The sequence below is a fragment of the Phyllostomus discolor genome, chromosome 1 (assembly GCF_004126475.2).
Source record: "Phyllostomus discolor isolate MPI-MPIP mPhyDis1 chromosome 1, mPhyDis1.pri.v3, whole genome shotgun sequence".
NCBI lineage: Eukaryota > Metazoa > Chordata > Mammalia > Chiroptera > Phyllostomidae > Phyllostomus > Phyllostomus discolor.
In genome coordinates, this window is record NC_040903.2 from 99,730,755 (window position 1) to 99,757,845 (window position 27,091).

Consider the following 27,091-nt stretch of genomic DNA (forward strand, 5'->3'; position numbering starts at 1 on the left):
GAGCCACTTCGCCAACCCGTGTGGAAGTTTCTTAAAAAGTTAAACCTACATTTACTATCTCTAAGTATTTACCCAAGAGAAATAAAAATTTACTTTCACCCAGAAACTGGTAAGTGAATGTTCATTACAGCATTCATTATTCATAATCACAAAAAAACTGGAAACTCAAATAGGAATAATATTCAGTTATGAAAAGAAACAAACTATTAATGTAAATACCACCACAAAGTAATCACAAATGCATTATGCCTAGTGAAAAAGGCTACATACATATCATTCCATTTACATGATACTTGGGGGATGCGGGGGGCACAATTATAGAGACAGACAACCACCAGGGTAGCAGTAAGGGAAGGACCATGAAGGAATCTGTGTGGGGGATCACATTATTATTCTAGCCTCCACTGCTATAGTAGTGACTGTATTTGTCAAAGCACTCTAAAAAGGGTGAATTTTATTATACATAAGTTATATCTCAATAAAACAAACTTAAAAAATGTCGTAGCTTAACACTAAATTTTAAGATTTTTTAAGATGAGAACATAAAAACCCTGAAAGATGAGTAAGCATATCCTGGTTGTCTCAGACAAGCTGCCAGGTGTACTGATTAAAAATTTGCTTTGAAGTCTGTCACATCTCTGTACTAGAGCAGTCAGAGGCCTGCTTTCTGCCCCGATTCTGCCACTCAGTGATGCATATAGTCACAGAATAGTTCCTTCACTTTATTTTTCTGTTCCTAAGTTCCTTATCTTTAAAATGAGATCAAGCATTCCCAACCTCAGGGAAGCTGCAGCCAACAAGGGATGATGTACCACCAAACCTAGTGGGGGCGAGTCAGGGTTCAGCCTTAACCACAAGACTCAGTAACCACAAATGGTAATAGGGAAGAGCAAAGTAAATGAACTGGAATGAAATTAAGAAAGTAAACTAAACGACAGGAATCACAAGTACACAAAAACACTAGGATGCTTGCCCATGGCGGTATACTGGGTCTTTTGTAAATGGTCACTTTCTTTGGAGAAAAACACAAAGATGTCATTTTCTGTAAGAGAGTATTATTATTGCAGGTTATCACTGCATATTAATAAATTATTTTGTTTAAAAAATTAAAACACTTATCAAACATTTGCTATGTGTCGGCACTAAGTGCTTTACACATCATTAACTAACTTAATACTCACAAGAGCCAAAAGATGGCACCAAATATATTTTGGGAGGTAATATCCTAACATTCATATGCTTGACGGGAAAGCTTCAGAAAGTCCCAAATAGTAAAAGAAAAGCAATGAAATCAGTACACTGAATTTGAAAGCATTCCTGAGGAATCCTTGGCATGAACACTTGTCTTCCAAATCTAAAATATGTGCCTTCATCCTTATTCAGGAAGCTATCATTTTGGTTTAATAAACAAGATAAGGAACTAAGGTCTACTTAATTTGCTATTAGAGAACAGGAACTGGCTACTTAAGACTTGATGTTCTCAGATACAAATCACAGGCAAGACCCAGAGAGCAGAAGCTAAACCATGGAATGCCTCAACCATGTGTGTACTCATGTCAAATACATACTCCAACCAAGCGAAGATGGGGCTGTCCTCCAGCCTTATCCCTACCCGGAAGCCAAGGATTCTGAGGCATCTTCCAGAACACATTCCATAATACCCTGTATCTTGAGGTTCCTTACCAAATATCTCAAAGACTTTGCAACACATACATATGCCACTAGGTAAAGAAATTGGCAAGGAGAGCTGTTGGGTGGGCAGATGGACTGTCCACACAGGAGCACTCAAGTCCCAAAGGGAGCGGAATGGACCTCTCCCATGGGTCCGCTTTCTGGAAAGAAATTCGGAGGAATCTGAGAGGTGACTCCAGAAGAGTAAGCCAGAGACAAACTACCAAGGTAGAACAACGCCAGCAATGGGAAGATGCAGACAAAGACCAAGACAAACGTACAGTGGCATATACGGACTTAGGTGGGATAGAGGAACAAAGTGAAAACTGCTGAGGCCATCCAAGCAGTTCCTGAAAAAGTGTTTCCCGCACTCGCTACCATTCTAGCCCAGCATTACAGAAGGAAAGAAGTGCATGTGGGCAGACTGGAGGCAGGGTATCCAGGAGACCAGTTAGCTCTACAGGGGGGCAGGTATGTGGACAGTCTGGAGGCAGGGTATCCAGGAGACCGGTTAGCTCTACAGGGGGGCAGGTATGTGGACAGTCTGGAGGCAGGGTATCCAGGAGACCGGTTAAGCTCTACAGGGGGGCAGGTATGTGGGCAGTCTGGAGGCAGGGTATCCAGGAGACGGGTTCTGACGTCGGTTGCGAGGCTGGGGAGACGACAGGGGAGCAGAAGCAGGAAGCTGGCGCAGTACGGGGGCACGGCCATCAGCTGATTCTGGAAAGCCAGTACAAGGCTGGAGTGGAGAGGGTGGGTCCGCGGCCGACGTCATTGCCGCGGCCAACGTCACGGCCACTTGCCGCATCTGCAAGATCGCTCTGGTGCAGCTCCGGCGCAGGTGTCAGCGGGAGCCGCTTAGACCTCTGCAGCTTCTCCTCCACCATGGCCGACTCGGAGAACCAGGCGCCCGCAGAGCCGAGCCAGGAGACCGAGGCGGCGGAGGTGGCAGACGAGGCGGAGGAGGTAATGGCAGAAGGCGGCGCGCAGGGGGGAGACTGTGACAGCGCGGCCGGCGAGCCTGACTGCGCCGCAGGTCAGACCGCCGAGGAGCCCCAGAGCCCCGCGGAGAACGCACCAAAGCCTAAAAATGACTTTATCGAGAGCCTGCCTAACTCGGTGAAATGCCGAGTCCTGGCCCTCAAAAAGCTGCAGAAGCGATGCGATAAGATAGAGGCCAAATTTGATAAGGAATTTCAAGCTCTGGAAAAAAAGTATAACGAAATCTACAAGCCCTTACTTGCCAAGATCCAAGAGCTCACCGGAGAGATGGAGGGATGTGCATGGACCTTGGAGGGCGAGGAAGAAGAGGATGATGATGATGAGTACGAGGATGAGGAGGAGGGGGAAGAGGAGGAGGAGGAGGAAGAGGCTGCGGCAGAGGCTGCGGCTGCCAAAGACGGGGGTCCCAGCTCTGCGGTATCTGATGGCGCCAAGGAATAAGCGGGGGTGGAGATGGAAGAGCAGAATGACGATGAAGAAAAACCTGGTGTTTTGTTTTGTTTTGTTTTGTTTTGTTTTAAATATTGGTGAACTTACAAAGGCTCAGGTTTTGGACCAAAATAAAATGTGAATCAATTCTGACATTCCTAAAAATATATTAAATTGATGTAATCAGATCAGATCCTGACCAGCCCGTTTCAAATTTGATTTTCATCTTGAACCCAATAAATATATCAAAAGGTGTTGGAAAAAACGAGTTAAATTAAAACTGATTTTTTTTCCACTACTCTTCTGTGAGGACTGGAACTGAGGACTTATTTAGGGTGTCAAGTAGACGTGAAATAAAGAACCACTCTGAATCCCATTCATCACTCTACAATCACACTACACACACGCAACACCCAAGCCAAGACTGAGCATGTTCTTAATGCTTAATTCTTCAATTTCTTTAGTCTTGAAATTTTCCACTGCAGAAAAAGCAGAACACAAGAAAGAAAATTCATCTATAACACTTCGCTTTTTAACCCAGACATCAGCTTCACACTTCGGAGAAGGGGGCGCCCCGGAGGAAGCCTGCGGTGGAGATACGCCAGTCCTGTGAATGAGCTCTGCAAACTGCCACTCCAAATTTTCATGAATATTCCGAACATTTGAATTTAGAGAAACAGTGTGGTTCTGAGGAGGGTTTGTAATCTGTATAATATTGTCAACATTGTCAAATAATGTGTTCATTATTTACAGTCTCGTGTTTGTGTATTTTCTTGGCAGTGTCCATTTACAAAGGTGTAAAAAAAAAACCCCAAATGTTTAAGTATTAAATCTCTCTACCTAGCATTTTAGAAATATTAATTTACTTGAAAAGATGTAGAATGTAGCAAATTCTATAAAGCATGTGTACACAGTGTTACATAGTTTGATCCTTGTGAAGTCTTTTTGTCATGTAGCTTTTAGAATGTAGCTGTGAAAATTATCAGAGCTCTTCAATGAAGCTAATGTTTGGGAAAAAATATATATACTTGAAGAAACACTCTAAATGTGTGTCCCCATTCCCAGTTCAGAAGTAGAAAGGGTTTAAGTTTGCTTGTATTAGCTGTGCCTTCATTATTTTGCTATGTAAATGTGACATATTAAATATAAAATGGTGCAAAATCACATTTTACTGCTTGAGGATAGAATGGTATACAGTTAAGGATTTTTAGGAAGGACACATTTAATGTAAAGACTCTTAGCTTCTTTGTGGGTTTTGAATTATGTGTGACTAAGTGATCTATCAAAAAAATAAGCATAAAGTTGTTTACCACTGTGGTGTTAATAAAACAGTATTTTCAAAAAACAAGACTCGGTACTCTGACTGGAATGAAAGCCCAGCTCTGTCTCCTATTAGCAATGAGCCTCCAGCAATTCAGCTAATCTGCATTGAATTTCTCCTCACCTACAAAAGGGAAAAGGAACACTGCCCTTCCTCACAGATTCTGGACAACTGAGGGTTAACACACATAAAGCCCACAAAACAGTGTTTGAAGGTGACCAAGAAACGTCAGCTACTATTATATGAAAGACAGAGACACTGGTTAGAAATTCAATCCTTGCTTTCTCCTCAGTTACAAAAAAAAAGGAGAAATGGACATTATTATATTCTTAAGTTTATGGTTCCTTATTGTTAGAAAAGAATGTAGTCTTTAACTCGGAAACACAGGAAATTCAATAAACTCTTGGTTTTGGTTTCCTCAATATAAAACCTAAAGTTTTGATATCCTCCTACATAGGATAAAAGACTTTAATGTAACATGAATATATTAAAAAGGTTATTTCAACTTTACATTTAGGCATTCTGAATGAAGCAAAAATAATTTAAAATAGAAGACTTCTGGAAAACTTTAAAACTCAGATGCATTTTCTTCCACTTCCTGTAAGTGTTAAAATTACACAGAAGCAAAATTAGACTGCTTTACCTGAGGGAATGGGAAGCAACTCTGACCTGTTGCTAATGGCAGTAGTTGAGTAAAACCTTAGGGTAACACTAATCTTCCTTAGGGCCAGGCCAACCAAAAGAGGAAAAATATATATATATAGCATAAGAAGTCAATGATTATCTTAATCATAGGATTATCTTAACAGAAGTTAAAAATTTAATAAAATTCAATATTACTTTTTTATCTATAAGAATAAGAAACTGTCATTTAATATTTTCCTAGGTCCAGCAAAAGAGCAAAAATAAATGAAACAAAGTATGTAATTATTGGGGGAAAATATTTTTGCAGGCATGTGATTAGATATAGAAAACCCAAGAGAATCAACTGAAAATTATTATACTTAATAAGTTTGAAGACTTTATTATTTACCAGATAAATATTTCAAAATCAATAACTATTTCTAGGCAGTTATCTCAACATATATGGAAAAGGTCCTTTTTTGCAGTAGAATAAGAAATCAAAATATTTATAAAACCCTCTAATAAAAATATGTATAACCCATATGAAAAGAAAAAAAAACAGAATATCACAAAAAATATAAACTAGGCCTCAAGATGGTAAGATTAAATATCACAAAAGTGTCAAATCTTCCCAAATTAACTTTTAATTCATCACACTTCAAATGAAAGCTCACACTGGATCTGGAAATTAATATAATTACCCTAATGTTTACCTGTAAGAACCGCTAAAACAAACAAAAAAAACTAGCAATCTGGATACAACTCAGATTTTTACCTTAGAATACAGACTCAAAACAATTTTTTAATTGAAGGAAATACATTAGTATTTATCAATTATTGGACAGGGAAAGACTAAGATTAGAGTGATATAAGGCCAAAAGAAATAAGACTTGACAACACAAAAATTAATAAATTATAAAGATTTAAAAACAATACATTTCAAAAGCAAATAAGGATCTGGGAATAAAATTTCTAAGAAATATGGCTGGCAGGGGGTTAATAGTCTTAATATAATAAAGAGTTCATATAAATCATATGAAAATCCTTTAGTCCCAAAAGAGAATACATAAAGAACAGTAGCAGACTACTTAGAAACAGGAAACACTGCAACCCTGTTTGGGGCAGGGCCACGGCCTCAAAGCGCAGCAGCAGGTGGGACAGGGCTCCAGTGACGTCCGGAGTGCTGAGACTGCATGCTCTGGGCAGCAATCTTTGTTTCACTTACAAGACTTCTGCCATAGGGTTTGCTAACTACCCGTCATTATTAATACTGTTGGCCACTTTTCCCAGGACACAGGGATGTTTATAATCCCTTTCACGACGTCAAACAGTTCCCACCATTTCCTAACTGGGTTGATCTTTACCCTCTGTTTCCTGCAGTGCTTACTTGTCCTCTGGCAGCCATAAAACTTGCATGATAACATCTAGCAGGATACCCTCCTTTGAAAGCAGGTCAAAAAACTATCATTTATCAATCACTGTAAATCTATTATTGGCCCAAATTAGTGAGCAACATACAAACTAACTGGCAGAAAGAAAGGCAACATGCATCACACATTTGACTCAGGCTCCAGGAGAGTTCCGCAGAAAGCTGTATCATGCGGACGCCCACTGCCCGAGCAGGGTACCACAGCACTGGCCACTGGAGGGCTTACACTCACACACACACAGACGCATTGCTCACGCACATACATGCTTTTATTATCATTGAGGTGAAATTCACAAGATACAATTAACCATTTTAAATGAACAAGTCAGTGGCATTCATACTTTCACAATGGTGAACAGCTATCACTTCTATCTAATTTACTTTTTTAAAACTAAAATATTTTAGAGGTAAACATGAATAAAGTGGACCAGTGCTATGTAAAAATGTGAAATAATATAAAATTTTAGAAATAAGATCAAATTTCTTAATAAAATTAATTTTTTAGTGAAAATACTCAGTGTTTATAAGGATTAGATGAAATAGGTACTCACATATATTGATGATAATCTATAAGCTGGTATAATTCATTAGAAAATCTATTTAGCAAAAATATCTATCAACAGGTTCAAAATGATATATATATTCTAATTCAATGTCATCCTTGGGACCTTATAATTAAAAAGTAATTTTAAAGGCAAACAAAGCTTTATACATAAAAGATGCTTGATACAGTCTTACTAAAAATGGAGATGGGAAGAGAAGGGGGAAAAAAGAGAAATAAAAAAGAACATAGAAAGAAGCCAATACCTAAAAATGAAAAACTAGAAAATACACACTCACATGGAAGACTGAATAGCCACTAAGGGTGCCCAAGAGGGCTTTGTATTCCCTAGCCTTAAGTTTAAAAACTCAGACATACAGTTTTATATGTATATAGTATGTTTTTTAATAGTTGATTTTTATTGTTTTTATTGTGTTTTTTCTTTACCATTTATCCCCCTAATTTTAACTATGTTAACTTTGTCTTTAAAAAAGTGCATGGTCTGCGTAAAAGAAAAACAACAAACTCCTCGAAGTTATTTTTCTTCAGGGGTAACGGAGAGGAACACTCTGGGACCCTGGCTTTGGCCTCTAGGAGGCCGTGCGCCAGCACTTGTGGAGCACAGGTCTCGCTCAAATTGCAAGGCTTTCAACTCTGGCTCTGGTTTTGAATCTTGGGCTTCTGGCTATGTGACCTTGAACAAGTGACCTATGCCTCCCTATACCTCAGTTTTCTTCATCTGTAAAGTAGGGAGGAACTCTAAATACATGTTATATACTTAAAATAGTGCCTGATACATGTAAGCACTCAAGAAATGTTACTGGCATTCTAATTATCTGCTATTCCTGTAACAGTCCACTGTAAATACAATACAGATCTTAGAGATTATACCTCTCACAAACTATCTCGAGAGATCAAATGAAGGCTGTAATCACTCCAAACTTCAGTAGATCTCAAAAAGCCAGAAATGTTTATCATGTATAAATTTTATACTCAGGTTTAAGTCTTCTTTAGAGCCCTCGCCTTGAGCCTGGCATTTCTTAGTGTGGTCTTTTTAATATTCTACCCCAACCTGCCTTTTTAAAATATGGGGACATGGTGGAAGACAAAAATTACATCTAATTTGATTATATTAAATTAGAGTCAGTTTGGGGGAATCTACAATATGTGGGTTTTTCATTAATAGTAATAACACCATGCTGCAGAGTGTACCCAAACTCACTTTCTCACACTCACCTTAAGCATCAGCAGCTCAAAAAATGCCAGGGACATATGGGAAGAAACTGAATTGTCTGGCTTTAGGGTGAGGGCTAGAGTACCAGCTCTCTCCCAGAAAAAAGTGTTGGCAGGTACCACTGTTCTTTCATTGAGCCCTCCCCCCACACAGCCTGCAGGCACAGCTGGATGCCATATCTGAGTATTTGTCACCAATGGCCCACGCTGGTGATTCTGAGACGTCACTCCACCCAACCTGTACATCAGTACAAACCTCTCTCAGTGGCTGTTCCTCACAAGCTGCAGCTTCAGCCCATGCTGAGGACTTTCCTAAAATCTCCCAAAGGTCCACAAAACCCAAAACATCAGTGACTGGCCTTGGCATGCCCTGTATAGCTTCCTAAGCAGCCACTGGCACTAGTAGCTATTGACCTTGGGTTGGTTTGCAACATAGCATCTCCCACATTCCTCCAAGCCAAACACAGGCAGCTAACAACCACTGATCACTATGTTGCTCTTACCAAGGTGGCCATGGGCTAGATACAGGCAGTAGCTGACCTGGACCTCATTAGAGACCCTCCCAAGAGCCCCCAGTACCAACACACCCAGTGGCCAGCTTCGGAACAAGCTAGAGCACCACCCAATTAGCTCCACAAACAGGCCCAAAGGGTAGACTCTGCAGCCACCAGAGCCACACTACAGTGAACCCCACTCCATGGGGTCAGCCCCCAAACTACAGCTCGTCTGGTATAGTCATGGCCACTCCTCAGAGCCACTCAGCCTGAGGGTCAGTCCCACCCACTGATGTGCCAACAGCAATCAAGACACAACTACAACAAGAGGGCACACACAAGCCACGTGAGGGACACCCCTGCAGCACCTGGCTGAGGTGACCAGGAAATTTGCACCAGTGGGACTTACTACATAAAGATACCTTGCCAAGGTGGGAGACATAACAGATCTACCTAATACAGAGAAACACATACAGGAAGGGAGCCAAAATGAAGAAACGATGAAACATGTTCCAAATGAAAGAAACTCCAGTGAAAGAACTAAACAAAATGGAAGCAAGCAAGCTATAACATACCACATTCAAAACATTAGTTATAAGAAGATTCAATGAACTTAAGAGAAGGGGTAAGAACTTAAAGAGATAGAAACTATAAAAAAGAACCAGTCAGAAATGAAGAATACAATAACTGAAATGAAGAATACAGCCCTGGCTTGTGTGGCTCAGTGGACTGAGTGCCAGCCTGAGAACCAAAGGGTTACCAGTTCAATTCCCAGTCAGGGCACAGACCTGGGATTCAGGCTGGATCCCCAGTGGGGGACACAAGAGAGGCAACCACACATTGATGTTTCTCTCCCTCTCTTTCTCCCTGTCTTTCTCCAAAAGTAAATAAATAAAATCTTAAAAAAAGAGAGAATACATTATAGGGAGGGAATCAACAGAAATATAAAAGAAGCGTATAATCATATCAGTGACTTGGAAGACAAGGCAGCAGAAAACACACAATAGAGCAGCAAAAAGAAAAAAAATTAAATGAGGGTAGTTTAAGGGACCTTTGGGACAATACCAACTGTAACAACATTCACATCATAGTGATATCTTTCTGGAGAAGAGAGAGAGCAGGGGATCAAAAACCTATTTGAAGAAAAATGATTTAAAAAATTCCCTAACCAGGCAAAGGAAATAGACATACAAGTCCAGGACACACTGAAAGTCCCAAACGAGATGAATCCAAAGAGGCCCACACCAAGACACATTTTAATGAAAATGCCAAAGATTAAAGACAAACACAGAATCTTAAAAACAGCAAGAGAAAAGCAGTTAGTTACCTACAAGGGAGCCCCCATAAGACTGTCAGCTGGTTTCTCAACAGAAACACTGCAGGCCAGAAGGGATTGGTGACAAATATTCAAAGTGATGAAAAGCAAGGACCCACAATCAGGATTACTCTACCTAGCAAAGCTGTCATTTAGAATGGAAGTAGAGATAAAGAGTTTCCCAGGAAAGAAAAAGCTAACCGAGTTTAACACCACTAAAGCAGTGTTACAAGAAATATTCAAGGGACTTCTTCATAAAGAAGAAGGAAAGAATAAAGATTAAAAATGAATAAAATGGCAATAACAACATACCTATCAACAGTTACTTTAAATGCAAATGAATTAATGCTCTAGTCAGAACACAGGATGGCTGAATGGAGAGGAAAAAAGACCCTTACTTACATACGCTGACTACGAGACCCACTGTAGATAGACACACACAGACTGAGGGTAGAGAGATATAATAAGATATTTCACACAAATGGAAATGCAAATACTTATATCAGACAAAATAGGTTTTTTAAAAAGGCTATAAGAAGATACAAAGAAGAACGCTGAATAAACAATAGCCAAGATATGGAAGCAATCTAAGTGTCCCTCGATAGATGATTAGATAAAGATGTACAATGGAATATTACTCAGCCATAAAAAAAATGAAATATTACCATTTCTGATAACACTGACGGACATAGAGGGTATTATGCTAAGTGAAATAAGTCAGGCAGGTAAAGACAAATACCACATGATTTCATTTATATGTAGAATCTAAAAAACAAAATAAACAAACAAGCAAAATAGAAACAAACTCACAGGTACAGGGAACAAACCGATGCTTGCCTGATGGGAGAGGGGTTGGGGGCTGGGTGAAGAACATGGAGGGACTAAGAAGTGCAAATTGGCAGTTACCAAACAGCTACGGGACGTAAACTACAGCACTGGGGAATATGGTCAGTGATATTGCCATAACTATGTAAGGGGTCAGGGGGGCACAAGACTTACTCGGGATCACTTCATACCACTTTATATAAATATCTAACCATTAATATATGGAATTTCAGTTGTAAATGAAAAATTTAAAAAGTTAAAGAAAGTAATGGGAAAAAAGTAACAGCACTGGTTACTGTACAAAGACTTGAAAACTTTGGAAGCTTTCAGAAAGCCATGGTAACAGAATAATGGAGGTTTTTTAATATAAGAAAAAGAATAACATGGGTTCCCTTCTTTCACCCTTTTGAATGTATGGATTATCTTTCTTTTAAAAAACCTTTGTGTCATCAGAACATCTTTATGGAAAATATTTTATAGAAGCAGCTCTAATGTCAATTAGGTGCAAATACTGCAAAGTAAGAGAAAGGGAACCCACATGCCTTTTATACAAAAGCAGCTCCCCTTACTGACTCTGAGCACCACTCCTGAGGTTTGCTAATGTTCATGACAGCATATGTGTCAGCAACAGATACAGAGGAGAAGAATAAAAGGATGGTGAAGATAGGGTGCCACAGACCCTCTTCTGTCATGCCACTGCTTTGCTTACAAACCAACAATGGCTTATTATTACCTGCTGAATGGATTCTAATTTCAAAGCTTCTGAAATCTAATCCCCAGCTAAACCACTCTGAGTTGGATGTTCAAATGAACATCCAGCAATTCCCCCACCCATACATACACCCCACTCACCCACTACTCAACTGTTCTCTGCAGAAATAACAACCAGGATTCAGCCATCACTTTACAGAGAACCTGTCACATTATTAGGTCCTCCTTTCCACTTTCTGGTATCCAAATCTCAGTAGGCTTTCCAGCCCAGCTCTCTGCCATATCTCTCCTCCCAGATGCATCTGTCCATTTCTCTGAACTACTTCAGATTCAACCACCCAACTGTGTCTTATTTTATTTACAGTTGCATATGAGAGCAGTGTATTGCCCTAAACAAACTGCAGAATAGTTCAGTATTCCTGCACAGCCTTTCTCTCAATTATTAAGGCAATTCAGTTGTTGATTGAAAGAAATGTCTATTGAATAAGGGGATACAGTGACAGTGAAAGGAAGAGAGAAGTAAAGAGACAGAAGAAGAAAAAAAATCAGAAAGAGACATTTGTTTATGCAAAAAAGGCATAGACAAAAAATACTTTAAGAGAAATAATTGCATAAAGGTATGAAAAAGAGTTATAAGTCCCAACAAATGCCTCAACTGCAGACTGAATCACACATAGCCTTTGCCGGCACTAGACTACTCTTTCCCCACCCAGAGTATCAACACAGAGCATTATGGCAAGTCACCGGAGTATGAAGACACGCTGAAGGTTTCCCCTGCTCAGGCTATTTAACTAGCCTATTGCTAGTTTTTAACAAATGCCACACACATTATCTTGTCTGAAGCCTAATACAAGCACCCAGATGTCCTTTGAAAGACTAAAGGCTCCATATGTATCGACATATGGACATATGTGTAAATATATGTTATGAAGCAATCATCAAAATCAGAAGGGAAGATAAATCCTATGAGCCGACAAATCCACTTTATCATCTGCCACAAATTTCCCAATTCTAAAAACATTGCCAGATGTATGGCATAATAACCCTTTTCTTATTAAAAATAAATAAATCACTTGTTAATAAAAGTACCAATGTTATATAAAGAAAACACAGTGCTTTTAGCTCCAAGACATTCTCACTAAGGAAGAGTTTTGGTTGAAACACCTGCTTGAGAGAAGACTAGCCTCTGTATTAGGTTCCTAAAATCAAGATCATCTCATTATCTGAAGCCATTTTGGTTGGGTGCTGGCCAACTTCAGCACCATTTCACTTCACTCCGGTATTACAGTTCACTCTGTCCCCAAAGCTGAGGCTTCCTGGGTAGTCAGGAAGGTTTACATGACAAAAAAAGTCATGTTACATTAGCCCACATTGACTTCTGTCTTAAAAATGTAAAGGGTGGAAGAAGAGGTCTGTCAGATTTTCTATTGTTCCTTTTTTCAAAAGGGAAGATTTATGGGAGGAAGCCAAGGCAAGATCACTTGGACAGAGTGAATTTCACAGGATCTCTGCTTGCATGTTTCCAGTTATTTACAGTGAGAAGCCAACTAAAGCCTAGAGTGAATTGGTTTTAATTTCCCAACATGATAACAAACAGCATCCAGCTTCTCTACCTTTCTCCATAGATTGAATGAAGCCTTGCTTTCCTCTGTGAGGGCTTTCCTCACTCCCAACCCTCCCAAGTAGAGCCCGCCCCTCTCCCATCTTTCCCCACCCTCTACCACTTCCTCAAGCCAACAGCTTTAACTCTAGCCAATAAGCTAATGATCCCTAAATCCTCATCTTAAGAATCTACCTTCTATTCTAATATAACAAAGCTCCTCTGAGAATGTGCATTTTCCCCAAAACTTGTTTTTTTACTGACTCCATCCCTGTTTCTCTGTGGTTCTTGTTGTAAGTGACCTCAAGTTCACTGGTGACTGATGCTGGCATTAAGTAACTAAATAAAATATTCATACAAGACCTCTCTCTCAAGATATAATACATGCAAACTTTCAGTTCTAAACGCAATCACCTGGGTATCACACAGTCATGTCAAAATCAAAAATGGAACTCCTTTTCCCCCTCCACCCTATTTTACAGATTCTGTTTCCTGTCAGTCAGTTGTGCAAATTAGAAACCTCAGTGTTACTGTTACATGCCTCTCTACTGCTGCCCATCGGTAATCAGACACGAGCTCCTGGTGATTACAAAACCAACATGCAGCCAACACTGTACTCCCATTACCTTCATTCTGCCCTCACCGCACCTTGCCTGAGCCACCTCAACAGCCTCTTCATGGGTCCCCCTTATGTGGTCTATTTCCACATGCCCACCAGTTATTTTTCTAAAACTGATCAACCACATCCCAGTCCAAATCTCATTTAAGGCCTTGACAACCTCTATTCTAACGCTATTGCAGCACCCACTCTTCATCCACACACTACACCCCATTCCATAAGTTAAGTACTCATTCTTCTCCACCATTTGTCAAATTTGAGTCCTGACTCACAGTATTCCTTGTGCCAAAAACAACTCCCTCACTTACATTCTTTAGTGTCCAGGGAAAGTGTTGCCGCCTGACCCTGTGTTTCCGTGGCACTGGGCCTATTACTCTATCATGCGCACAGTAATCTACTGCAATCGTTCACTTACACTGACCTTTCCTGACAAACCTTGAGCTTCTCAAAGATAAAAGTTACACCCTGGCTGGCGTAGCTCAGTGGGTTGAGTGCAGGCTGTGAACCAAAGCATCGCAGGTTCAATTCCCAGTCAGGGTACATGCCTGGGTTGCAGGCCACGGCCCCCAGCAACCGCACACTGATGTTTCTCTCTCTCTCTCCCCCTCCCTTCCCTCTCTAAAAATAAATAAATAAAATCTTTAAAAAAAAGATAAGCCCTGGCTGGCATAGCTCAGTGGCTTGAGCGCGGGCTGGGAACCAAAGTGTCCCAGGTTCGATTCCCAGCCAGGGTACATTCCTGGGTTGCAGGGCATAACCCCCAGCAACCGCACATTGATGTTTCTCTCTCTCTCTCTCTCTCTCTTCCTCCCTTCCCTCTCTAAAAATAAATAAATAAAATCTTTAAAAAAAAAAAAAAAAAAAAAAAAAAAAAAAAGATAAAAGTTACTTATCTCCTATAACCTAGCAATATGCCTGGCACACAGCAGACACTCAGTGTTTGTAAACTGAATTAATTAATAGCAGATTGCCAGCAACCTCACTCATAATTTAATACAAAAGAAAACAAGATTGAATTTTTTTCTCCTCTAAAAAGATAATACAGAGATGGTAAATCATCCTGAAAAAATCAGATGTACTTGAACTAATTATCATGAGGCAGAAAAAATATTAATTTAAAATCTATATTGCAAATTATTCAGCAGTAAAACAACAGTAAGAGTAAGCATCTTTTAAACATTCATTTATTCCACACATATTTTTCGAGCATTTTTATGTCAAGCACTCTGCTAGATACTGGAAACCTTGTGCGAGATGCTGGGAGTTCATTCATTCCAAAATGTTTCCTATAAATTTTCTTAACTTTAGTTTCACAACCATCCCATAAGCCGGGTAGGGCAGTTTTTATAGTTCCTATTTTTCAGATGAGGAACTGAGATCAAACATGATACATGATTTGTTTAGGGTCAAAGCCAGTAAGATGGAGATTCAGAATTAAAACAGTTATCTCCTGAATTCAGGTCCAATGCTTCCTCTACAATTAAAACTTTATTAAATTTCTTGTTCTCTCCCCTTCCTACTTCTGCAAAAAGGATTAAAATTTAACTTCAATCTTGGTCTTAAAAATTCAAAAAAAATAAAGGAGCAACATCTGCAAAAGTCCAAGGGATGGACTAACCTGTTATCCTTGCTCACAGTTACTCTGTCTCCCTGGGGTATCAGCTCCTTCTGTTCAATCACTCCATAGCTTTCTCGACAAATCTATATTTAGGGGAAAAAAATAAAAGTTTCAATTTTGCGTACCACTTATCTTTCTAGAACCCAAATGAGTGAGAGAATCTTTCAGAACAAAGGTAGCTTAGTGGCTACTTATTATTATCACAGAAAATCCTTAGTGGGAGGGAGAGAGAGAAAGACCCTGACTCAGAAAACAATGGCACCTTAAGAGATCTCTTTTGTTTTAAGATTTGGAGTTGCCAATAAATGCAGGCAAAGAGAAATGATATGAACTCTAGAAAAGAAATATATATATCAGGAATAAAAGAATTAATGCTTCAGTAAATTTCTTAAGTATATAGATTATTCATTCATTTATTCAACAGATTTACTGAACTTAAGACACTTTAACTAAAATAATTTGGTTCAGAGAATTCCCTGAATTTGTTATTTGATTTGGAGGAAAAACTAATGTTAGTTATGACTTGTAAGCATGAAAAGAGAGACAGCCACAATCACAAGTAAAACTGGAAATCCTTACCGTAAAGTTGAGACAGAAAGTCTCCTCAATATCTTCCCCAGGATAATCTAAAAGTTCTTGAAGACTCCTAGTCATAGAATGATGGAGAAAGGAAAAAAGGCAGATTAGATGTGGCAACAGTGCTTTTTTATCTCAGTCACATGCCCAGGCTGTATGCAAGGAAAAACTATGAAAGAAGATCCTAGAATGAACATAAATTCAGACTGACAGAAAATCATATTACTATATCTTGACAAAGAAATATGGCAGTAGACCTGTAAGATATTAATTATTCTCTTTTCTTACCAACAAATATTACTGGATTTATGAAGAAACTCGAAAGAAGTTATATCGGACACCATTCTTTTAACCCTGGCATTGCTTGGAAGTAGATATTGGGGGAGATGGTACCACAGTGGTTCTACAGACTGGCTTGCCCCACATGCATTAGTAAAATAAGCTGCTTATCATTTTTAAAAAAGTCTCAAATGTTGGGAACCGCCCTCCCTGGTTTCAGAAGCTGTAACCCCCATGGCTAAGGCTGAATGGGAGACCTTGGGATCATAAGCCACTAAGGAGACAAAGCTTATCTCCCTGCCAGGGGCACTGCCTCTACCCCCTTTCCTTCACCTTGCTTGGCCCTGAGCAGATGACAGGTTAGCCAGTGACAGGGAAGATTCCTCAAGGGAGGGACAGGCATGGTCACGAAGAGGCCCTCAGGTAAGGACTTGGGGGGCCATAGAAAAAGAGGGTGATGGACCCTTGCCCCTTGGCTTTGACATAGCCTGAGTCCTCATTCTGTCTGCCAAAAGTCTCCTAATCTCTTGGCTGCCTTACTCCCCTGTCTGACTTAAGCCTGAAACAATGATGGAGGGCGGTGCAGCCTTGTGCTAGAAAGGGCAGGTTCCCCAGGGCGACCAGGCCTAAGAAAGAATGCATAAAATCCTATGAAACCTGCTTTGCTAAGAATGTCCTCAGTTTTCTGACAAGGGTCCAAGCATGAAATGAGTTTGTTCCCCAAAGTCTTGTAGTCCTTCAGCTAACTGACAATAGATAATGTATGTTATCTATTGTTTGATCCTTACTGCCTGACAATGACTGATGAGCTTTACCTGTATACCTGTGCAAATTGAACCCAATAAAAGCCCATTGAGGAAAAGGCTCCTGGCCCTTCTCCTTTGAGAGATTAGCCGCCTCTCCTTCCCAAGCAGATCATGTCTTGGTAGATTTATTCTCATCCATGGCTGCGGGTAGGGGTGGGGGGGCCGGAGGGCAGAGCCCCCCAACTCAAAGTCATCTCATCCACTAGGAATCTTAATGGCTTACTTGTTAATACAAAGGGCTCTATAAAGATACTCTGTTGGCCATCAGACTAAAGCACACACATACACATGAATTCCTTAAAAATGTTTATCCAACAATGGTCATAGCCTAGTTTTCAAGAGAATACATTCTCGTAGCTAGACCTCATTCACACTTTCTTGTTTGGTAAGCTGCAAGTCTGGTACTTCCACAGAGAATTGTCCAGGAGAAAAATTCTTAGTGTGGAATTTAAATCTGGCACCAGTTACCCAGCCAAAATCATTACATGACATACAGCATTCTCAGCAAGGCTAGTAAAGCACACGGTGCAAAGTTGTCACTCTCCAGTTTCCAAAAATGGAGCCCTGCCTGGGTCTCCTCTGTCATTTTTTATATTCCTTCTAAATGTTCTCATCTGCTCTCTGTGACCCCACCCCTGCCATCCTTATGGTTTCTCAGTATTGGTGTCCTGACAGGTGGTGTGAGTCTCATTTCCAGAGGGTACCTCAGAGACTACCCTTCTCTATCTCTATCTTAAAATCAGTACTCTTCCTCGTAACATAAAACATAACACAACATAACATAAAAAGGGATGTTCCCTGCTGATAATGACAAGAGCATTATACTGTTTACAGAAAGCTAAAAATATGGTGCCTTTAAAAATATTCATGTATTTATTTAAATTAGCCTTAATAAACTCATAAATAACATGCTTTTATTTTAAAAATACTTTTTTTGGTTTATTTTATTGTATTTTTTCATTACTATTTAGTCCCTTTATACCCCCTCCCCCCAGCAATCACACACTGTTGTCCATGTCCACGAGTACTTTTTCCTTTTTCTTCAATTCCTCCACCCCCTCACCTCCTCCCAGCCCTTAGCTGTCAGCCTGCTCTCTATCTACAAGTCTGTTTCTATTTCGATTATCGGTTCAGTTTGTTCATTAGATTCCACTTATGAGTGAAACCATATGGTACTTGTCTTCCTCTGACTGGCTTATTTCACTTAGCATAATGTTCTCTGCATCCATCCATGCTGTCACAAAGACTAAGATTTTCTTCCTTCTTATAGCGGAGTAGTATCCCACTGTGTAAATGTCCCATAATTGTTTTATCCACTCGTCTACTGATGGACACTTGAGCTGCTACCAGGATATGGTGTCTTTTTATATACTTAATCTTACGCTACCTAATATAACACAGAAAAACTCAGAATAAAGGAGATTTAAGCACCAGAATGAAACTAACATAAAAACATGTCCCTGCTACTTTGGAAAACTGCCTGGCAGTTCCTCAAAAGGCTAATGACTTGGCAATTCAATGCCTAGGTATAGAGTATACCAAAGAAATAAACACTTTTGTCTATACAAAAACTTGAACAAGAATTTCCATAACTGCCCTGGCTGGGTGGCTCAGTTCATTGGAGAATCGTCCCATGCACCAAAAGTTTGTGTTCTGATCTCTGGTCAGGTGACGTACCCAGGTTGTGGGTTCGAGCCCCCATACAGACACATACATGAGGCAATCAATGTTTATCTCTCCCATTGATGTCTTTCTCTCTCACTCCCTTTCTCTCCCTCTCTCTCTGAAATCAATGAAAAGCATACCTTTGGATGAGGATTTGTAAAAAAAAAACAAAAAAAAAAAGAATGTCCATAGCAGCATAATCCATAATATCAAAAAAGTAGAAACAAGCCAAATGTCCATCAACTGATGACCAGGTAAACAAAATTAGTATATCCATATTAATGGAATACTGTTTGGCAATGAAAAGAAATAGAACACTGATATGAGTTACAATTTGGATGAATTTTGAAAACATGCTGTGTGAATGAAGCCAGACACAAAGGACAACATACTGAATGATTCCATTTACATATAAAATATCCAGCATAGGCAAACCTATAGAAACAGAAAGTAGATTAGCAGGTGCCTGGCGCTTGTGGGATGAGGATACTGGGGATGACAACTAAGGAGAATGGGTTTCCTTTTCAGGTGACGAAAACATTCTAAAGTGGTGGTGGCTACATAGCTCCAAATATACTAAACATCACTGGATGGTATATTTTTACGTGGGTGAACTAGATGGTATGTGAATTATATCTCAAACTTTTTTTAAAGGCTCTGGGAGATCATAGAAAAAATATATGCAATATATGTTGGTCTCTGCCCCTGGTTCCTGGCACAGGGCTCCTAAAGCCCTTGTGAATTCCCAAGTGATGAGAGCACTAGGAGCATCTCTTGTTCTACTGAGGTGACTAGGTTGGCTCCTGGGTGGGGAAAGTCTCCATAAAACCCGAAAAGTAGGGGGTTCAGAAAGTTTCTGGCTTGGTGAACACAGCCATACCAGGAGGTGACACACCCCCAACTCCACAGGGACAGAGGCACCTGTAGTCAGGACCCTCCCAGACCTCTTCCTATGTATCTCTTCATCTGGATGTTCACGAAAAGGAATGGTATACTTCAGCATACCCTTTAATAAACTGGTAAATGTGTTTCCATGAGTTCTGTGAGCTGCTCTAGCAAATTAAGCAAACCTGAGGGGGTCACGGGAACCTCTGATTTGTAGCAAACTCAGACAAGTGTTTTGGATAACCTGGGGACCTCTCTCTTGCAACCGGCATCTGAAATGGGGGGAGCAGTCTTTTGGGATGGATCCCTTAAAGTCTTTAGGACAGATCCTGTGGGATCTGACACTATCCAGGTAGACAGTGTCAGAATTTAGTTAAGTTGTACAGCACCCAGCTGGTGCTGTGGAGAATTGCTCAGTGGTGTGGAGGAAAAAGAACCCACACACGGGATGACCAGAAGTGTTGACAGCAGTGTGAGAATAAAGGAGACACACAGGAAAGAGAAACAGAGAGGAGAGGAAATGTAGGGTTTTTTTCTCTTTAATGCAGGCTCCCTTTTTCGATATTTTTCTCCCTGTGAATTTCTTGACCATGACAAACCTCAAAGTCCTTACTTTTTGTTGGGAATAAGGAAGAAAAGGAATTATTTTGCATTCCTAGGCAGCTATGACTTCCCTTTTCTTTTCTTTTCTTTTCTTTTCCTTTCTTTCCTTCTGCCCGCAGAATGACAGCTGCAAGCAAGGAGCTGTATGGCTACACCGCAGGACAAAGTGCACACAACAGAGTTCAGCCATATGGTTCAATAAACTCACACTTGTACCTGTGGTATTTTCACCCTTTAACCCACACTGCCAGAGGCAGCCAGAGCAACTCCCCACACCAACTGATCTGTTAGCTTTATACCTTCCTTCAGTGGGTGACAGCTCCTTTAAGTCTTCCAAGCCAGGCTTTACATTCAGTAACTTCTTATAGAGTGCCAACGGGAAGTGGAGATCGACCACGGTAGAATTGTAGATAGCTAGTCCACAGGTTATGCCAATCAGGTGAAACCAGTTGTGCTCTACAAAACACTTTTCAATACATATGCAAATGTGTTAAAAAGAAATGCAGTGTTTCCAGCCCTCAAAACAATCTGCCATGTACCGTAAAATATGTTCATTATAAAAGAATAAAGACCTTATTAATATTTAGTTACCTTCTGGAGCAGAGAAATACCCTTGACAAAAATCTGATTATCCCCAAAAGACACAATGTAGACAAAGTTAAGCATTTACAGCTCATCTAGTGACAGAGAGAGCAGCTTATACAGTCATTTGCCACTTAACGAAAGGGGTTGTTGTAAGAAATGTGCCAGGTAATTTTGTCCCATGCAAACATCATAGGGTGTCTCACACAAACCTAAACGGTATGGCCTACCTACATACAGTATGGCCTAGACTACATGGTATAGCTTACTGCTCCTGGGCTACAAACCTGTACAGCATGTCACTGTGCAGAACAACATGAGATTAAATCAAGCATAAGAGAAAGTGATGCAATCAAGAGATGCAGTAAGTGAGATGTATGAGGCTGCTACCCAAGTAACACAGCATTCTGCTTTATAGCAAGTTATTTTTTTATAAGTAGAAAGAATACACTCTAAGGTAATGATAAAACATACAGTATAGGAACTGCATAAACCAGTAACATGGTCTTTTATTATCAAGTATGATGCACTGCACATAACTGTATGTGCTGTGAGCAATGTGCTGTGCTACTACAACCTTACAATGGCTATGATGTCACGAGGCAATGGGGATTTTTTAGCTCCGTTATAATCCTATGTGGCCTCTGTCACATATGCAACCCATCGCTGACAGGAATGTCATTGTGGGGCACGGGACTGTGCTTGAGCAGAGCAGCGCTGCCCAGTGGCACTTCCTGAAGTGATGGAACGTCTGACTCTGTGCGGCCCTAGATGGCGGCCACTTGAAGTGTGGCCAGCACACCTGAGAAAATGAATTTTAATTAAATAAAGTTCTAATTTCAATGGCCACATGTGGCTGGCTAGTGGCTACATGTTAGGATAGTGCAGATCTAGAGAGAAAATTCTGGTAGAAAAAGAACTAAATTTAATCTGGTTAAAATTAGAATGCTTCTTATTAGAACTTAGCTCTCCTACTCAATTTTTTAAAATAAAGTACATGTATGTTTACTTGTATAAGTATTCATACACATACTACCACTGTTATTAAAATAGGACATATCTGACTACTACTTTCCACATGTCATAAAAGCAATTTATCACGCTGTGCTTTTTCCACCCCTGGAGGATAACAACACTTGGATCTTCCCTACTAGAAATTGAAATAGGGCTGATGGGTAACAAAAGACACTATTAGGTCTTGGCAACAGGTGAAAAAAAAGAAGACTGGATGCATTATTTAGCATTTTAAGTTATTTCTTTGTTATGCTCTCCTTTTCAAAATGAGAAGTATAGGGATTGGTCTCACAACTTTTAAAAAAATGTTTAATTCTATCCATTCAACCATGACATCACTAACTTACCGTATCTGAAAACCACAAGAGATTTGAATCCTCATAGTACGTAAACATTCCATAGATGGGATTCAAAAGTTCTTTCAACAGTAAAAGGAAGAACTCCTTTGTGACACCACCAGCATCCACTGCTTCCTCACCATCAAAGATTACCTTAAATCAATGAAAGTAGAATTATACTTCAAAGAATCTTTGGCATTCTATGTCTTTTTTTTTTAGCAAATTCTTTCCAAAGTCAGGACAAAGGAAGGAAGATATAACACAATATACTGAAGCAATGAAAACTGCAAGGGGTATCCACTTATTAACAAGGCACGACAGACACAGAATTTTTACTAGGTGCTTCAAGGGATACAAAGAAAGTTAGAAGTTTACCATGTGTCCACAGAAAGTATACCATCTATTTAACGCAGTAAGGTAAACATAAAAGAATCCATTAGACAATACATTTTATTTTCAAAGAGTCAAATAGTTTGAGAGGTAAATGTTCTGAAACACAGAGAAAAGCAATGATTAAGCTGAGTAAAAAAAAGTAGTTCTTGAAGAAACTGATGCATATGGAGGGGAGGAAAGCACTCTAAGTAAGCACAGACCTGGGCTCTGTGAGGGGCTATAAGAAAACCCATAAACAGACCCATAGAGGGCATGCTGGGCCCATAACAATCATCACAGTAACAACTACAGCAAAGCAGCAAATGAGAGTTACTACATGCCAGCACTTACACTCTATTAACCTAATCCTCAGAACAGCCTCATGCACAGGTATTACTATTATCATCCCCAATTTATAGGTAAGGGCTCAGGCACAGAGCTAAAAACAGCATTTGAGAAAGCTTATACTGTGGCTGTCTTCAAGGCTGCCTACAGCAGGACGAGAGAAACTGTGGGGTCAAACATTACAACTTTGATCACACAGAAGCAGCAAAAGGCAGCACAGATGTGCTACAAAGCAAGAACTATCTTATCAGAATTACTGATTGAAAACAGGAGGCAAAAAGAGGCCCCTGTTAGATCAAAAATATAACCCAGAAGTTCTAGGGAGAACTCCCAGGCAGATTGACGGGACAGGCACTACTCATTGGACATTCTAAAAAGGGTGGCGATATCGTGGAGACCATGAGTTTCTTGCTTACTGCATTTCAGAAACTAGTTTACCAGAGGACTGGAAATAGAGATGTGGACATCTGAAGGGAAAAATAAGTAACTTCAAATTTCAAGTAATTCACTAAATATTTATTAATACCTACTGTGTAACAAGCATTGTGCAAAGCCCTGGGAACACAATAAGTAGTAACACAAACATGCAGAGTCTAGGAGGAAAGACAATTTCTTAATTCAGTAACATCAGGGCACTAAGAACGCTGGCCATAACGGCCAACAACATCCCAGATTCCACTGCCTCTCTATATTCTCCTTTTTACCTTCTTTCTCGTAAATCCTTGGCATCCAAAAGACTTCCTAGATCCTGGCTTGATAGTTTTGTACTTAGTTGAAGCTTTAGTTTTGCTGTTGTTTACTCATTTTTGGTAGAGTTGGAGCAGATACACCAAAGACAGCGGACAAAGAAAGCCCTATAACCCCTCAAGTAATCCACTGGCATTTTTATCTGATGTATGTTGACATGTGCTGTTTGGTGATTTAACAGAAGGAGGTGATTAAATTCTTGTAAAATGGATGAAAGAAATAGCGAATGGCTGCACTCCACAATTTTAATAATAAGATCTTTGTTGCTTTGTCAACACTGTTTAAAGGAAAATTAGGAAGGTATTTAGAGGAATATACTGAAGGGCTCACTTTGAGAGGCTTTTTTAGATCAATATCAGAATGAATGCTCAGCTCTCTTAGGGCATCTCCAACGAGGTTGTTCCTGCGAACATGAAGGACCAGGAAGGGGCTTCTGGCCAGCAGAGGCTCCAAGGTGAGAAGCATGAAGACATTCTGCAGGTTGGCTCCGTTGACCGCCACCTGGAATGGCATATCAAGAACACAATCTCTCAGAGTGCGCCCGAGGGTGGGCACAGCCAGCTGTGCCTTTCAATCTGGGGTGTGTGGGGACACGCCGACTGCATCTCCATTGTGTTTTATTATTTTTGTCTTAACTTTTCCAGTTAGGTTTTCAAGTTACTGTGTTTATAAAACACACAAATCTTTCAGACCCAAAGAGATTAACTGAAATACTCTGTGAACCATATGACCCATAGCCAGTCCCTGGAAAATTATTTAGGCACAATTAAGTCTGAAATAATATTATAATAGAAGAAACAGGAAGAAGAGTGGGTAAAAACCATGACTTTCTAAAGGGCAGAAAAGAAACCTAATAACCACTTGTTAAATAGTTTTTACTCTTTGAATAATGTCCATTTTCCCTACAAAATCTTCAAACTGTCAATATCAAGAATATATCACAGTGAAAATAGATATATTTGTATATATATAATGCGTCTATATATGTACATACACACACAGAGCTAGAGAGAAACAGACAGAAAGACAGAGAGATGAAGAGAGACAGGAATAAAGTTGTATGTCCATCAACAGTAGGGATTGGTAGGTTTCAATTGCTAATTCATAAATACCTTTGTAGGCTTTTCAAAACCAGTTATTTTTTATAATAAAAATGTGTACTTAAATCTCTAAACTAAAGTTTTAATTCAATGAAGAACTACCAACATCCATTTAATTATCTCTCCATCAGGGGTCAACAAACAACTGGACCAAATCCAGCCTGTTTTTGCACAGCTCGAGCTCATAATGGTATCTATATTTTTTAAATGTTGAACAAAAGCAAAAGAAGAATACTTCACCACATGTGAAAATTACATAAAATTCAAATTTCAGTGTACATACAGTTCTATTAGAACACCGCCATGCTCACTCATTAACGCAGTGTGAGTCACTGCCATTGTGCTGCAGCAAAGCTGAGAAGTTGAGACAGACTGTACGGCCCACAAAGACTAAACTATTTACTATGCGCCCTTTATGAAAACGCTTGCCAACTCCTCATCTATGCAAATGTGTATTCACTTAAATGTGTTGTATTCAACAAAAAAAACTGCTAAAAAATTTGTAATAGTTCTAAAAGTTAGAATCAAACTCATCCAAATATACTTTCTCCTATTAGTAAAAATTACAGTTGAATGTGTAGGTTGAAAGAAACACATAAGAAGAGGAAATAATTTTTAAAGTATGATACCTGCATCTGTAGTTCAGCATCCGTCTGCAACATTTTGGTCTTGGCTTGGGCATCAAAGATGAAAGGGTAGGAACAAAGTGTTACAGCATCCTAGGAAAACATTATTGGCAATATTGTAGTATCCGCAGAGAACAGTGCTTGAAAAACATATAAGTAAATTAAAAAAGAATCATTTACCTGCATTATAGATGGTCTAGCCTTCTGTGTAAAGAAAAATAAGAAGTCTCTTACTTGAATTGCACAAACTAAACTTTTTACCCCCTACAAATGTGAAATACAAATAACAAAACATGTAAACTATCTATTTGGCCATGGAATTAACCCATTTGAATGGCTGAGTGAATTTTTGATGGAATACACCAAATGTTTTGATGGACATAGGCTGAGAAAAAAACTAAAAATTGTTAAAGGACCATTACAGGCCATGTAACTAACTCCATAAATCACAGCATTAATAGAATTCTCTCTTGTAAAACAAAATTAATGCCAAAGCAGGAACCCTGACTTTAGAGGTTACTTTTGTTGAGTAAAGTTAATGCAAATTTCATTTATTTGTCAGTATGTAACATCTCTTCCTTAGACACACACACACACACACACACAAATACACAGAAGCTGTTACTCTGAAGATAAACCAAATATTTAAAGCTGTCCCTGTTCTAAGTTCCATGTATCTGAGCCTCTGGTTCTATTTTGTTTGTCAGTTTATTTTGTTCATTAGATTCCACATGTAAGTGAGACCATATGGTATTTGTCTTTCTCTTACTGGCTTATTTCACTTAGCATAATGCTCTCCAGGTCCATCCACGCTGTCGAAAAGGGCAGAAAGAAAGATCTGAGGGGAGGCAGGTGGGGGGAATGGATAAAAGAAGTTGAGAGATTAGCCGAAGAACATAAACACAGCCCCTGAACACAGACAAGTGTGGTAATGGCTAGGAGTTGGCGGACAGGGGCTGGATGGAGGTGGGCAAAGGCCGGAAAATGGGGGATATCTGTAACAGTGTCATCAACAGCAATCAATCAATCAATCAATCAATCAAGCTGTCCCTGACTCACCACTTAAACCAATGCTTGGCCAACAGAAGACATGCCATCAATACCATCAATATGTAAATAAAATATTTTTTAAAAATATTTTATTGATTGTGCTATTATAGTTGTGCCAGTTTCCCCCACCATTTCCCCCTTCCCTAGTGCTCCCCACTCCCTCAGGCAATACCCCCCACCTTTGTTCCTGTCCATGGGTCATGCGTATAAGTTCTTTGGCTCTTCTATTTCCTGTGCTGTACTTTACACCTGACTGGCTATTCTGTGACTACCAATTTGTACTTCTTAACCCCCTCACCTCTTCACCCATTCCACCACACCCCCTCCGATCTGGCGACCATCAAAATGTTCTTTCTATCCATGATTCTGTCTCTGTTCTACTTGTTTGCTTAGTTTGTTTTTTAGATTCCATTTTGTTGATAGGTATGCATTTATTGCCATTTTATTATTCATAGTTTTGGTCTTCTTTTTCTTAAGTAAGTGCCTTTAACATTTCATGTAATCATGGTTTGGTGATGATGAACTCCTTCAGTTTTTTCTTGTCTGGGAAGCTCTCTATCTGCCCTTTAATTCTAAATGATAGTTTTGCTGAGTAGAGCAATCTTGGCTGTACATTCCTGCTTTTCATGACTTTAAATATTTCTTGCCAGTCCCTTCCAGCCTGCAAAGTT

The 27,091-nt window shown here is 39.7% G+C and overlaps 2 protein-coding genes across 6 annotated transcripts in view; one reads left to right on the forward strand and one right to left on the reverse strand.

Moving 5' to 3' along the window:
- Positions 1–27,091, reverse strand: part of HERC3 (HECT and RLD domain containing E3 ubiquitin protein ligase 3) — a 110,913-nt gene that overhangs the window by 14,362 nt on the left and 69,460 nt on the right. For all 5 annotated transcript variants that reach the window (XM_036026629.1, XM_028505440.2, XM_036026613.1 and 2 more), the window contains exons 17-23: positions 25,551–25,574; positions 25,374–25,463; positions 23,975–24,145; positions 22,190–22,333; positions 20,546–20,712; positions 16,012–16,078; positions 15,433–15,515 (exon numbers count right to left, since the gene is read on the reverse strand). In XM_036026629.1, the coding sequence (XP_035882522.1) occupies positions 15,433–15,515; positions 16,012–16,078; positions 20,546–20,712; positions 22,190–22,333; positions 23,975–24,145; positions 25,374–25,463; positions 25,551–25,574 (746 nt within the window). The remainder of the gene's footprint in view (positions 1–15,432; positions 15,516–16,011; positions 16,079–20,545; positions 20,713–22,189; positions 22,334–23,974; positions 24,146–25,373; positions 25,464–25,550; positions 25,575–27,091) is intronic.
- NAP1L5 (nucleosome assembly protein 1 like 5) lies at positions 2,241–4,444 on the forward strand. The gene is made up of 2 exons (XM_036026636.1): positions 2,241–3,160; positions 3,644–4,444. Exon 1 carries the CDS (start codon positions 2,266–2,268, stop codon positions 3,112–3,114), a length of 849 nt encoding a protein of 282 aa, XP_035882529.1. The 5' UTR covers positions 2,241–2,265; the 3' UTR covers positions 3,115–3,160; positions 3,644–4,444.